Source organism: Bidens hawaiensis, unplaced genomic scaffold, assembly GCF_021521415.1.
Source record: "Bidens hawaiensis isolate Kalapana, Puna unplaced genomic scaffold, B.hawaiensis_p1.1 tig00002935_1, whole genome shotgun sequence".
NCBI lineage: Eukaryota > Viridiplantae > Streptophyta > Magnoliopsida > Asterales > Asteraceae > Bidens > Bidens hawaiensis.
In genome coordinates, this window is record NW_027491158.1 from 238186 (window position 1) to 252979 (window position 14794).

General features: G+C 32.8%; 2 protein-coding genes across 2 annotated transcripts; both read right to left on the minus strand.

The window, feature by feature from the left end:
* Window positions 1–139: 139 nt before the first annotated feature.
* LOC143621678 (uncharacterized) lies at window positions 140–1729 on the minus strand. Its single transcript, XM_077093027.1, has 2 exons — window positions 503–1729; window positions 140–422 (listed from the first exon to the last, which is right to left on the minus strand). Exons 1-2 carry the CDS (start codon window positions 1727–1729, stop codon window positions 225–227), a joined length of 1425 nt encoding a protein of 474 aa, XP_076949142.1. The 3' UTR covers window positions 140–224.
* Window positions 1730–9657: 7928 nt separating this feature from the next.
* Window positions 9658–13472, minus strand: LOC143621711 (casein kinase II subunit beta-2-like). Its single transcript, XM_077093046.1, has 5 exons — window positions 13340–13472; window positions 11853–12071; window positions 10295–10404; window positions 10046–10211; window positions 9658–9951 (listed from the first exon to the last, which is right to left on the minus strand). The coding sequence occupies exons 1-5, from the start codon at window positions 13470–13472 to the stop codon at window positions 9821–9823; spliced, it is 759 nt and encodes a 252-aa protein (XP_076949161.1). The 3' UTR covers window positions 9658–9820.
* Between the last annotated feature and the right edge of the window lie 1322 nt (window positions 13473–14794).

Below are 14794 nucleotides of genomic sequence, written 5' to 3' on the forward strand. Positions count from 1 at the left end.
TTTTTAGACTCAAATTTCATTTATAAAACAACAAAGTCATCAAACATATATTTGATTTTAATTTCACATTGAACATACAAGGCCAGTTGGGTTACAAACATTACCTATGTACTATCCACTACCACTACCCTAACTAAACTTCTATATACCCATGAATAATATCATCACAAAGCCAGCCTTCAAAACAAGCCTACAGCTAGCTAAATCTGTCACAAGCTAAGCTGTTAGTAACAGTCAGTTTGAGAAAGATAGATGCTATGAAGCTTGTGACGGTTACTCCTGTTAGGCAGCTGTTTCTGTACCGCTTTCACTGCGGCTACTCTAGCGGCATTAGCTGACCTGTTAGCGGCTGCCACCGCCCTGTTAACCCTTTCGTCCACTTTTGATACATCATACGCCTTCTCTGCTGCTCTACGCGCTTCCTAAAACAATATAACGGTTACCTTCGTTAGTTTACAGCAAAGATAACAATAAAGATCATAAATAGTGTTTTCTCAGTTACCTGGACTGCATTTAGAACTCGGGAATGATAGACTGCAACAGGTGACACCGGGTGCGTTGCATTATGTGAACTCGGGATATCAAGAACGCCATTATTCCAATGACCCGAATGCGTCTCACCTGACTTGAAAGTATACATCCCGAGCCCTTGTCTTCTACCTTCATGCCAAGATCCTTCATACCGATGCCCGTTCGCAAAACTATAAACCCCAAAACCATTCATCTTGTCTGCAAAATACTCTCCAGCATATGTATCACCATTCCTAAAATGATAATGACCAAAACCATGTTTAACACCCTGCTTAAACTCTCCAACATATCTACTACCATCATCACAAGTATGCACACCAAACCCATGACTCTGACCATTTAACCATTCGCCCGCGTAAACATCACCCGTATAGAACCTATACACACCAAACCCATGTCTCAACCCGACACGATACTGTCCCCGATAACGACTTCCTCTCGCCCATGTCTCGACACCGTAGCCGTCATACTTCCCATCAATCCAATCACCTTCATACCTCCCACTCATGTAATAATAATAAACCCCACACCCTGAACACTTTCCCTTATGAAACTCACCTTCATACACATCCCCATTGTTATAAACCTGAACCCAACAACCCGAAGACCCGTACCCGTTATCCGTTTTACTTCTCCTCGACCCGATCGACCAAAACACCGGCAATCCCGGTCTCGACACCTTACACGGCAGCGACAACGACCTCGCCAGAAACAACCGAATCGACGGCAAACGAGGTATCGCAAGATTCAACGAAAACAACAAAGCACCCGAAAACGCCAACGCGGACACCAAATCAAGAACGAATGACCGGGTCGGGTTCGGGTTCGACACGACAAAATAAAAAACGGGTAAACATAACAGCAAGATTAACCGGAGGTGGGTCCGGAGTCGCCTAAGGCGACAGAGACCGTTAACGAAGCAAACGAGGGTCTTTTTGGCGTTACAGAGACGTAAACAACGCTTCGGGTAAAGGTTTTTCGACGTTAAGGAGGCGTTACGGAGCGAATTTGATACGGGTTGGGTGAAAACGGAGCGTTTGTGAGGGGTTGATCTTGGTGTAGGTGAATGATCAAGGTTGTGAAGATCAATAATATGATTGATCAAGATTTGGTGTTGATCATGGGGTTTAGGATTGAAATCGGAAGAGACACCAGTGCTATCTGTTCCGATTTGGATATCGGATTTCTTGTGATGCATTTGTTGTTTGATGCATGAAATTTGTTTCTTGGTGACAAATTATTATTATTATTATTATTATTATTATTATTATTATTATTATTATTATTATTATTATTATTATTATTATTATTATGGGTTTTGGGTATTATTATTATTATGGAGAGTTGCATGAAATATAGATTTAGAACAAGAATTGAGTGATTGATTGATTGATGATGGAATGTTGAATGTGGGTTTGAATGAGAAGAAGACCGGAGTCTTCGTTGGGTTGATGGATGGTTTATGTTAATGTCATGGCTGTTGAATTTATTGTTTCTATTTATAGGCAAACAATTTGTTTTTTTAAATAGTTTTGGTTTTAAGCTGTAAATGTTTTTTTTTTTAATTTTAAATTGGTGGATGATAATCCGTATTGGAAATGATCATTTCACTTTAACTAATAAGTAAATCAATCGTTCTTTATTGAATAGTTCACTTAGGTGCGGTTTGTTTTATAAAACAAAAACTGTATATAATTTGATTTTATGTTTGCAACTGAAAATGTAATCTGAAGGTCTTTAATCTGAAAGTATAATATTGTTTTATAAACTGGATATCGTCTGCGTAAGCTGAAAATTAGTTACTTATCATACATATCACAGTAGATAGAAGTCATTTAACGTATGTAGTCTGCTAAAATAATTGGTGGTAGTGTAGGAACAATGTAAATGGGTGGTGGTGGACGATTGGTGGTAGATAATTGTTGTAGGTGGTGAATGGTGGTGGTGTACGGTTGTGGTGGGTGGTGGACGGTGGTGGTGGACTGTGGGTGGAGGTAGTGGACAATGGTTGTGGTCGACAGTGGGTGGTGGTGGTGGGTGGTTGACGGTGGGTGGTGGGCGGCGGTGGTGGTGGCGCACGGTGGGTGGTGGTGGTGTTGGACATTGGGTGTTGGTAGGATGTTAAGAAGTGTGAAGATAGTGGATATTAGTTTATTTTTAAGACCATAAAAAAAATTTCAGATATTTTTTTTAAAAACAAACTGTTTCAGAGGCTTATGTCCGCGTGCCCGCAGATATATGCCTATTGTAGATGTTTGAAGCAAAAACAAACACAACCTTAGTGACGAAACTTGAACGAGAATGTCGAGTTGAAGGACATACTCAAAATGTATGAACTTGGGCTCAAATTTTCAGTAAAAGACGGGTAAATTTACGCTATTTATTACATTGATGCGCAAAAAAACAGGATCGGTCGGGGTCATCCCTTGCCTTCACTATCCTTCGCAACTGACTTTACTAAAATTTGTCCCAATAAGTTACGAGTAACTTGTTTCAAAACTAGATAAATATTTATGGTATTTACACCCGGAGTTATTTTTATGTTAAAGTAGGATTTCTTTCTAAATAAAAGTGAAAAGCGTGTCATTTGCCATAATGTAAGTATGAGTTGAGGGCGTAACCACACACAAAAAATGGAGGCAGCTATCATTCATGAAAAAAATGAGTGTTATTTATACCTGAAAATTCAGATGTATCTTTATAAAATATTCTTATACAAAGAAATAATTAGTTCGCCAATCAATAAGTTATGGTTTGTGACATTGAAGTTCAATTTACCTAGCTATTTATGTAAACCCATAGAATAAAAGTTATGGTTAATTTATATTGCCATTATGTCCAACCAAATATTTGAAGGGTTTTTATTTTTAATTAAAGGTATTTCACCGGTATTCAATATTCTTAATTTCTTAGTTAGCAAGTTACGGATACATTGTCGACAACCACGTTTCCGGTTTGTGATATGACGTTCATATATACTTTAAAATTTTATTATGTTTTATTAGCACATAATTTAACTATTTATTTAAATTAGCAACTAATATCATATGTAAGAAGAATAATTATATTTGAAGGATTTAATGTGTTGCAGTGTAATACACGTTCTGTGTTGTCAAAAGTAAAGGAGGAAAACGTGTTACGTGAACAAAAATGTAAATGGCTAGATACCACTAAAGATTTTGCCTTTAATTTAATTTATAGATGGGTTTGCATATAATCAAAACTAGGTTTCAAAACTGGTGCATTAGGCCGGGCTAATGGGTATTGCTAGTCGTATAGTTTATCAACTTGTGCGGTGCAATTACGAGTCGATGTAAATCCGTTCAACATAGGTTTGGGTATTCTGAACTATAAAAAGCCATTAGCCAGTTAGAACAAGTTAGCATAACAAAAACAGTGCATTGCGATGCTGAACGGGCTCGAATTCAGTCATTATCGGGTTATGACATTGAAACTTAAGCAAAATTGTGGCCACCCAAATACAACTAACTAGCATATGTGAAAAATCAAAAACAAAATTAAAAATGATTGCGAGCCAAAAAACCGCGATCGTATGTTGTGATGGCGAACAGACTTATATTCGATCGATACCGGGTTAAAAACTAATAGTTACAAAATTAAATAAATTCTTCCAAACCCAAATATAACAAATCAACATGTAAATAAAAATAACATTAAAAAAAGACGACGAACAGAAAAGAACATGAGTGGGCATGAACCGATGCCAACGTAGACTGAATCAACGTTTGTAAAAAAAGATTACATGAATTAGTTTCAAACAAAAAAGCTTTATAACATTAACAAAAATTGAAAAAACCAAGTTGCGTGGACCACTCAAACTACATCAAGTGACCTAATAAAATACTTGCGAAGTATCAATTGATATTTATATAATTGAATGATACATAGAGAACTAATGTTTAAGCCTTACTTCCGATAAGGGGTTGTGGTTTCATACATCTCTTTAATGAATCATACAACCTTGTACACCTGATTGAGTAAAGATAAAAACACTTTCATTTAATTTTAGGATGTGTTTGAGATTGCATATTTTATTCAACTTATACTTATAACTTATAAGTTAAAATGTGTTTTATTTGGTATGTGAGGAGATAAGTTAAAAGATTACAAAATTGTAACTTATAATTACTTATCTTAAAAATAAGTAATTAGTTTCCGTTAAAATTTATTTTTTAATCTTGCATTTTCTTGGATTTGATCTTTTCTATATTTAAATTTTAAAAAAAACCCAAAGTTGTCCAATAACTAGACAAGTAAACAATTGATTATCAATTATTTAACTCCTTTTTATATACTTAAACCTCATGTTTAGATTCAAAATCCTAATTTTATATTTCATCTTTAAAAAAAAACACCCCTCTTTGAGATCTAAGATCATGTTCAACTCACCTTATATCTTCATGGATCATGGATGTGAATCATTTGTTACATAATTAAAAATTAAAAAAAGTTAACTTTTAACGCCAAACCATAGTCGTGCTTGACGATGTTATGGTTGTTGAACAACTTGAAGAATTTTAGTAAATAACATGAACTTACATAAAGAAGCTAATGAAAATAAATGACAATAATAATGAAATTTTGAATACCCATTTACACGATTTTAATTAAATGTTGAATTTGATGACAAAAGAAGAGTAGACACTCGATATTTTCTTATTAATACTTTTCGTAAAACCAAATGAATGTGACGATTTACTTTTTGTATAACTTAATAATAATAGTTAAAGTTGTTAGAAAGTGTGTTTAAAATATAAATCAGATCAAGTAGGATGCATTAACTTTCTTCTTTTATAAAATAATAAAAGTTTAATGTTATCAAATTAAGGAAAGTTCCAACAAAAGTGAGTTATATTTGATTCATTATATATATACTAGTTTTTATCCCCCGTATTACGGGGGTTATTTTATGTTGTTTGTTCTAATATTTATTTAGTTTTTGAATTTATATTTTTTTTATTGTATGAAAGTTAATAATATACTTATGGTTTGATGATAAATTGTTCCACAAATAAATGAGATGTTATAACCCGGTTTAAAAGCTATATGGTTTTGATGAGATCCAAGAACCGTTTATTTTTTTAACTATAAAATTGGTTTTTTAATTATAAATAATATGTATGAAAGTTAATAATATAATTATGGTTTGATGAGACCCAACACCCGTTTATTTTTTTATTATCAAATTGGTTTTCTAATTTAAATAATATATATATCTTTTTAAAATAAATAAGATATTAAATTTTATTATATCCTATTTTATAGGATTTTTACATCAATAATTTGGTGAGAATAAATTTTAATTTAATGAGATGTTATAACTCGTTTAAGGAATATTTGGGTTTGGTAAGACCCATATCTATGAATTCGGGTCAAATGCATTAGAAGCCTCCATTTAAAAATCAAACAAATCTGGTGACTCCAAAAAAAGGGGAAGCGACCACATCGCGACACATAGGATTTTCATGTCTTCGTTTATATATATTATAGATATTTTTAAAAAGAAACTTTCACTTCTACATTTAACAAAAAAGTAAACTTTTATTTCTAAAATTGTTAAAAGCTTAAAGTTTCACTCGTTGGAAAGAGTAGAGAAAATTACTATTCCATTTTTTAAAAATAAATTTAGTACTTTAATTTACCTTTAAAAAAATTTCATATTAAAAAACAATAAAATTACATGAATGGATCTCGTCACGTGGTAGCTTTAGATCAAATAAAGCTTTTGCATATGATGAAGGCATTGGCAAGGGACTGAGGGAGTGCTAAAGTCCATTCTAGTTATCTACTTACAGGCTTTCAATTTTTAGCCAATGTATTAAAGTAACAACTTTAAAAAAAGTTATAAACATACATCTTATAAGTTAAAAACAAATAAACGTTAGTATTGTTAATTGCAAAAATCTATTAGTCAGTCGTTTGTGTTAGGGATATGAGAACAATTGAAATTACATAGCATCTTCTCCTTATAATAAGTAAACTTTCTTGTAATTGAAAACATGTCCACGGTCAAATATTTGTCTTATGCTAAGTTAAAAACATACTCAAGTTATTTTCACCTTAACAATCTAGTGATAATTTTTAAAATATAATGTAACCTTAGTAGCTTCATAATCCTAAAGCTTGGATGTATTTGATGTTTTACCAAAAATTAAAGAGGTATTAGAGGGAGAAGATTTGAAATAATTTCTATATTACTTGTTTGTATAAATGTTTATTTTGACCAAGTATTAATTTTATTAGGTCTCTCCTTAAAAGTCCCTAGCTCTCTATCAATAGTGTATCTAGCCTCAAAATCCAAAACCAAATCCAAAATCGAAACCCCGAGTAAAAAAAAATTAAGATGTGTTTTTGCACGATTCACCAAGTGAAGAACATGCAGATATGACGTAAATAACAATTAGAGTTTTGAATAGAAGACGAGAGGAAAATTCTAAATAGTGAAGGGAGAATGGGTGGGAGATGTAGTAACTTTCATGCATGGGTCGGTAGTGAACTGTGACCGGGTTGTTAAATGAGAAAGTTGAGATGTATGAGTATTAACTAATGTTCGAGCCTGTAACAAGATATGGCGAGTTGGCTCAACTGTAACTCCGTAAAGTTAATTATGAGTTAAAAACTGAGCAAATGTTTAACTTAAAGCTAATTGATGGTTTAGTGTGAAGTCTTCATTTTTATCTTTATAATTTACTATATTCCTTACAAAATTTTCAAATAACATGTTATAAAAACATACTAAATATCCTTCTATGACGACTATGCCTTTGAGAAAAAGGAATAGGAATAGGAATAGTATAGGCCACCTAAAGGAGGCAATGATGTCAACATTTTGATCTCACATGAACCATTCAAGTAAAAAAGCATACCTTCACATGAAACCCTCATCAAAAGTCACTTTTATTGTGTTTCAATATAATCTCTAGTAACTCCAAAACTAACAAATCATTATTCCATTACTTTGTTACAAGAAAAATGGTGAATTTATATATATATATATATATATATATATGAAGATCTCTGTGTAATTTATGTTGATATTTTCACCTGTCTATTTCCTTTTTGGCTCTATTTTTAATCCATATTTTTAAATCTTTCAATTATTACTATTATTTTAACACGTTGAAAGTAACTAGACATGTGATGTTTAGATATGGTAAAAAAGAACCTGTATCGGGAATTATAGACTACCATGAAAAATGACGTGTCGAAGTTTTGAAAATTTACAACTATTAAAATTATAAAACTTTTATAAGTGCAGTCGCATATTTAATATCACATGTCAGTTTTGATGAGTTTAAAATTGAATTTTGGCAAACAAATTTAACCACACAAGATCATAAACATGTATACACATGTAACACATGAACACGTCGAGGAACATACATAATGGGTGCGCTACATGTACGCGGTCGTCTATGAAACAAAGTTTCATACTCGAGTACGATATTGAGATTACGTAAACTCGTCCCAAGTCTCGACCCTAGCCTAGACTCCTAGTGGCCTCCAAACCCTGTCTTCTTCTATTTTGTTTCTAACGAACATTTCATATGTTGTTTTTTATTTCAAAGTGCGCATCATATTTACTGATAATTAAATTAAAAATCCAATTAAATAAAGAAATGGGCCATTTTGATATTTGGCCACCAACTGAATGCCCAAGACGGCAACTTATTTATTTCGACATTAAATATTCTTTGACTGTGGCTGAATATTGATGGAATTGAATAGGATCTTTATACAATATAAAGTGTGGCATGTATTAAATGGTGAAAAATAATAATGAATCAAAATGTTACTCCAAAAAAGGACCTTTTCCCTCATCGGCGTATAATGTGCCAAAAACATTATAATGATGACTTCACAATGACTTGGCTCGTGTCATGACGTGGAATTTCATTTAAGGTTTTTTATTTTACATAAAAAATGTATTTAAATATTTTTTAAGTTGAACTAATTTAAATGAGTAGGTTGTATGGTAACATTTAGCAACGAAAATGAAGATATGCATGAATATGTCAAAATGAAGATTTGGCTCGTCACAATAGCCAAGGAGATGAACCAACCACACCATGTGTTCTCCGCCAGGTAGTAAATACGTAAAACCATGAAAAAAAACTCATTAGAAGGGATTCATGGCCGAAGCCTCGGGAGTCGGGATCACACTCCAACACTCACCCGATATCGGATCCATAACCAGTAGACATATTGCATTCATAATAAAGGATATCAGTATGTAATGTATTGAGGAAAAAAAACACCTCATGACGAGGGTGAAATGCCCCTATGTACCGATGACAAGTAAAACATGGGTTTTAGATGGGTGCCTCTATGTGTTAGGTCAAAACATGTTGGGGCAGAACCAATTTGGGGATATAACGAGGTAACGAGCAACGGCAAGCGGATGTCTTCAATTTAGACTTCGTCACTACAGATAAACGGATGTTGATCCGACTCAGGCATGAGAAAAATATGTTCCGACAGGAAGGATTGTAAATGTGCGGATCAAATGAGAGCATACTTGGTACCTTCTTTGTCCCGACATTGAGGTTTTTTATAGTAAACCTCTTTGTGCAGAGCAAGTGGAACATGGTACGCGATGCCTTGTCACATTTTCCTAGTCATTGATGAGATCTAGCATTTACCGTGTCGTAGGTGAAGTCACTTCGTGTAAAATGTTTCTATACTTTCTTTCGTATAAAGAAAATGTTTACCTAGTTACAAGGATGTGTCGTTGTGGTATGAATATTGGTTCGGCCATTTATTGTCACGATACATTGTTGCATGGGGCTTCGGATGTCATGACTCTGGACGTACTAGTTATAAGCTTCATCGGTCCATTTTACAGTGATCCGGAACTTTCACTTGAGCTTAGTGATCCGGATGGTGGTGGTCCTAAGGAGTACTAATGGCCAATACATGGGGTATACTTCAGTTAATAGGAAAACAACATGTGGCAACACGAGTGAGCTTGAAGTAAAAACTGAAGAACCATAAATCAGCATACCCAAAGACGTATAAACAATATAGTACCACAAGCAAAACTGAAGAAAATAATTAAGAAAATTAACTTGTACAGAGCATGATATTAACTCTACTAGTAACATAATAACAAATTTATAAACTACAGAAATAAAACATTTGTTTCATAAACTCCACTAAATCAACTAAATATTTTTTTTTCTTTTTCTCTTTTTGGATAAAATACAAGCTAGAAATGATCTCATATCATTATATAAATCAAATTTTCACATTATCAGACATACCATTGTTATGGTTTGTGAAGCTTGAAGCCGAATACTCTTGGGGTGTAACTCTGGGCAGCTTTTTGCGGCTTCAGGTGACCGTAAGTCATCAAGAACAAGTGCGGGAATGTAGTTCCAAAATAAGCACCATCAATATCTATGGCATAGTTAAAAGAAAAATAAATTTACAATCTACAAACTAAACAATTATAATAATTAATAAAATAATATTCAAATGAAAGGATACTTACTGCCTTGATATTTGGACCGCGGGTAGTAAATATCTTCACATTTTGGACAGTATATTTTCACGGTACTTGATCGTGGTATGTCCGATTGACCAACAGGAAGGCAAGGTTGACCACAGCAGTAAACTCTCGGGCACCTTCCAAAATCATAGTTTTTGTACTTCTCCAACTATAAAGTTTTGCAATATGAATCTTTTTAACATTTTTATTCTTGAAAAAAAGGCAACGAGAGTGAGAGGTTTAGAGGTGTACCATTGCAGACATTCCCCGGGTTGTTAATATGTAACGAACATGAATCAGACCATATAACATCTCAGCTGCTGATTCAACCAGTTCGTTCTGTTCTTCGGTGAACATATCTCCTGCTTATGAATTATGCCACATAAGTTAGTTTCAAACTAACATTTTGCTTTATCTTAGTTGTAGCAGTCTAATAGTTTCTTATAATACAACGATAATGTGTTAGTGTTTAGTGTTTGTCTGCTCATGTAACTGTCAATAGAAAATGATATTATTAACAATTACAAACACTCTTATTTGATATATTATGACATATGTTTAATAGAGCTAACTACCATCTTTTCAATTTATATATCCATCTAAAAATTTATTATGTCTTGAATGTTGTAACTTTGCAAAAAGACATGTGTTGTGTCTTGCATGTCACTGCTAAAGTGACTTTTGAGGAACAGATAAAAATTTTTATTAAACACCCTTAATCACAAAACTTATTCAACTACATTAAAACTTCAAATAAACGTTTGTGTATTCATCCCGACTAGAGTTCGTAATCATAAATTTGTTCTTTGTAAGTTTATTTTCTGTTTTTAACGAAAGTGTATGTAAATATTTAATGGTTCGTTTGTTCTTGTCATTACGTTTTTTCACAAACGCCACAAAACAAAGTGATGTTTTTTAAGCTGAAACATATATTTCAAATTATATAAATAAAAAATATATTTTGAATAAAAAACATATATCAAAACTTAAATGATGGTACATGTTAGGTCCTACCCGACCCACTATACGACCCAACCAACAAAACGTAAAACAAGACCACTCAAATATGGATCAGGTATAAGCCCTGTGAAGCATCCATAATCGGTTCTAGTCCCAAGCTCGGTCAGGGCCAATCCGATTCACAACCCATGAGCATCCATGCCTATGGCTGCATTGCAGCACGGCACCCACCCTTTAATAGGGTGTTCCAGTTTCAGGCTTCAAAGGTCGGGCCATGTAATGGGTCTGGTGGAACATAACATTGGCCATATTTAAGTTCTTAACTTTTTTCTAGTTTTTATTCAAAATATATTGTTAATTTTGTTTTAAAATTTTAGATGTATGTTCCGATTAAAAAAAACATCACTTCAGTTATGCCTTTTGTGAAAAACCCAACAAGAAGAACACATGAATCGATTATTAACATACACTTTCAATAAAAAACAAAAGATAAACTTACAAAGAACAACCGATATGAACATAAACGCCAACCGGCACCAAATACTATGTTTCCAACTGACAGTTATTCGTTAACTGATAAACTGTTTCATCGTAACAGCAAACATCACTTAGCACCGGCAGTTGACTTAAAAATGCATGCCACAGTTAACTTTTTGAAAAACTTTTATTCCCCCCCTTACATTATGTTTTTATGCTTGAAGATTTTCTTTCAAAGAAAATTCGCCCAGTATGATGATTCTTTGAAAACTAACACCCTTTTGAGATATATAAAACAAACAAACCACCCAAAATATAGTCTGATATCCAAAGGTTTAGAAAAGATATCAGATATATCTAAAAGATAACTTACCATGAGAAGACTCTGCATCTAGGATTAGATCCAGGGCATAATCAAAATAAGGAACTTGACTGCTTAACCCACAGAGATAAAAATCATCTTGAATGTAGTCATCATCCACTTCACAGAAAAATTCATTTCCTCGCAAATTGCAAAACCATGAAATCCAAGATGTATCATCCTCATCAGAACCACTAACATCAGACTCCTCACTGTCTGTTTCAGATTCCTCTGCAAAACAAAAAAGAAAAAGTGAATCTCCCATATGTATAACTAAAAGAGAGGCGTATTTTCTTTTTAGAAAAAAAAAGTATATAGCAAACCAATAATGAGTTGATGTCATAACACAACATAGACACATACTGACTGCCAATACTTGTAGCAAAATATTCCCATCTTATTATACACTCAAACAAGTAATTAAAATGGTAAACTATCTAATCGAAACACAATTAAAACATTCAAACAAGTTCAACAGTAATGACAATAAAAATGTAATGTCTAAACAATTAAAATCCAATAAATGACTTGCATACAGTAAAGCAATACATTTGCATGGATTACACCTAAACTTTAGTCATCAAAAATTCTTAAATGTGACGAGAAAACCAAGTAATACAACTGTTAAACGGAAACGAACCATCAGACTTGTTTTCTGGGATCGACGAGAGTAGATGAAGACTGACTGTCAGTTGTCACAATGATGGTCCATGTCATAACAAAACACAACAATTTTGAATTTAAGATTCAAAACAAAAACATCCAACCAAATCTACCATTAAAATCTGTATGTTACAAATACACCTTCTTTTTACCGACTTTAATACTTGTAACAAAATATCTACATCTTATTATACACTCAAACATGTTATCAGAATAGTAAACTATCTAATCAAAGCACAAAACAGACGATTAACCAAACAGGCTAGTGCTATACCTAAGCAACTGAATCCAGTAAATGATACAGTGCAAAAATATGCATACAATAAAGCAATAATTTGCATAAATAAAACCTACACGTTAAACAAGTGTTAAATGTAAACGAACCATCCAACTAGTCTGAACTTAAGATTAAAAATTTCAATATATATATATATATATATATATACACACGCAAGTGCTAGTAAATTGTATGTGATACGGTTTCACCTTCTTTTTACCAACTCCAGTAGTTGTAACAAAACATCTCGATCTTATCATACACTCAAATATGTTATTAAAATAGCGAATTATCTAAAAGCACAAAACAAACAACTAATAAAAAATGCACCAAATAATCGCTGAAACAGGCTAGCGTTGGCATACAAACTGTTGTGATCAGACTGCAACTCATGCAGAATTAACATTAACACAAGTTCAACAGGAATGACAACATAATTAGATCCAATTGATAATATGCATGAAAAAAACGAAAACTTTAGCCATAAAAAGCATCAACAAAACCCTAAGCCAACAACAGCAAAACAAGTAAATTAAAAAAGTTGAAAAGAAAAACGAACCATCGGAGTTGTTTTTGGGATCCACAAGAGTAGACGACGAACGATTATCACGATGATGATGAGATTTAGCATTAGCAGCTGCAGAAGAAGTTGAAGGCATATTATTATTATTATTATTATTATTGAAAACCATCCTAGATGTTGATGTCTTCTTCTCCCGAAGCTTATCTATCTAATGGATCTGATTGGATATTAGTAAATGAATCAATTGAACTGAAGGTTGATTTGGGGATGAAGAAGAAATTAGGGCTCAAAAGAGACACCCATTGTTTTTGTTTTCCTATTCTTGATTTTTATTTTTTAGAGGGAAATCTTCTTTATTTATTATTATGCCTTTTTATTATTATTATTATTGTTTTTTTTTTCAAGATGCATAAAAAATGTGTTTAGTACATTAAATAGTTTAGTTTAATTTAGTTTAGTTTGAATAAGTAAAATAAAAATTAATCACTCATAGAACAACTATTTTCATAAGGCTATGTGTTATGGGATATTTTGCAAAAGATAGCCATTGCATCACATCACTGCCAAGTAGGATAACTAGTTACCCGTTAATTTAACCATTATGGGATAACTAGTCACTACCTCCTTAAAATAATAATTAAACGATTTCAAAACTAAATACAAAATGAGGTGGATCTTTTTATTGGTTTACACAAATAATTCATTTGGTTGTTAGTGGGGACCCATCATTTTCTTTGGTATCAATGTTATTGTGGTGGCGCTCCACATCTATGGCGCCTAACAAAAAGTGCATGGCATGGTGTTCATGACGCCATCATGCTTATATGACATGGATGACACCTCCACAACACATAGCTTAAACAAAACGAACTAATGCTATATGCAAAGGTGGAATCTAAAAATCGTGTCATATACATGAATGTGAACACAACACTATTTTTATGGGTTGCGTGAACACAAACACGATCCGTTTAAGCAGAAAAATTTAATCTTATTTTTTTTTAACTTTTTTTTTTCATATTAGTACTTTAGAAAAAAAATTACTAAAAGGAATATGTAATCATATAACCTGTCATATAATAATTAAAAAATGAAATTATAAAAATAGAAGGTAAGCATGTACCTATTTTGCTTTTACTTTTAAGTTTTAACTCAATATTTCAAGATCATTAGATCCTAATACCTAGACTCTTCCTAAAATTTCTTGAATTTTCCCTAGAAGAGGGTAGATGGAAATTTTATTTATAAAAAATAGTGTTGTTTGAAAATAATTTATCAAATGACAAATGATTTCATGTACAGCTCAAGGTTGTTCACCCAACAACACAAATTACAGTTTTCTTAATATTCAGTTATTCAACCAATACAAATATCATTTGAACTTTGTGAAAATGATGAGACAGCTAATTTGGGTCTCTCAATAAGATTGGACATTTCATATTTGGACCTGATCTCAACATTAGTGGGCGTAGCCCATGTTTAAAGTAGGCC

Excerpts from the sequence above, each read along its gene's own strand:
- LOC143621711 (XM_077093046.1), bottom strand. The coding sequence starts at position 13,472 with ATGGTTTTCAATAATAATAATAATAATAATAATATGCCTTCAACTTCT. Across the intron at positions 12,072-13,339 it reads TCCCAAAAACAACTCCGATG|AGGAATCTGAAACAGACAGT; the intron begins GTTCGTTTTTCT and ends TTTGTTTTGCAG. Across the intron at positions 10,405-11,852 it reads AGATGCAGAGTCTTCTCATG|GAGATATGTTCACCGAAGAA; the intron begins GTAAGTTATCTT and ends ATTCATAAGCAG.
- LOC143621678 (XM_077093027.1), bottom strand. The coding sequence starts at position 1,729 with ATGCATCACAAGAAATCCGATATCCAAATCGGAACAGATAGCACTGGT. Across the intron at positions 423-502 it reads GAGTTCTAAATGCAGTCCAG|GAAGCGCGTAGAGCAGCAGA; the intron begins GTAACTGAGAAA and ends ATATTGTTTTAG.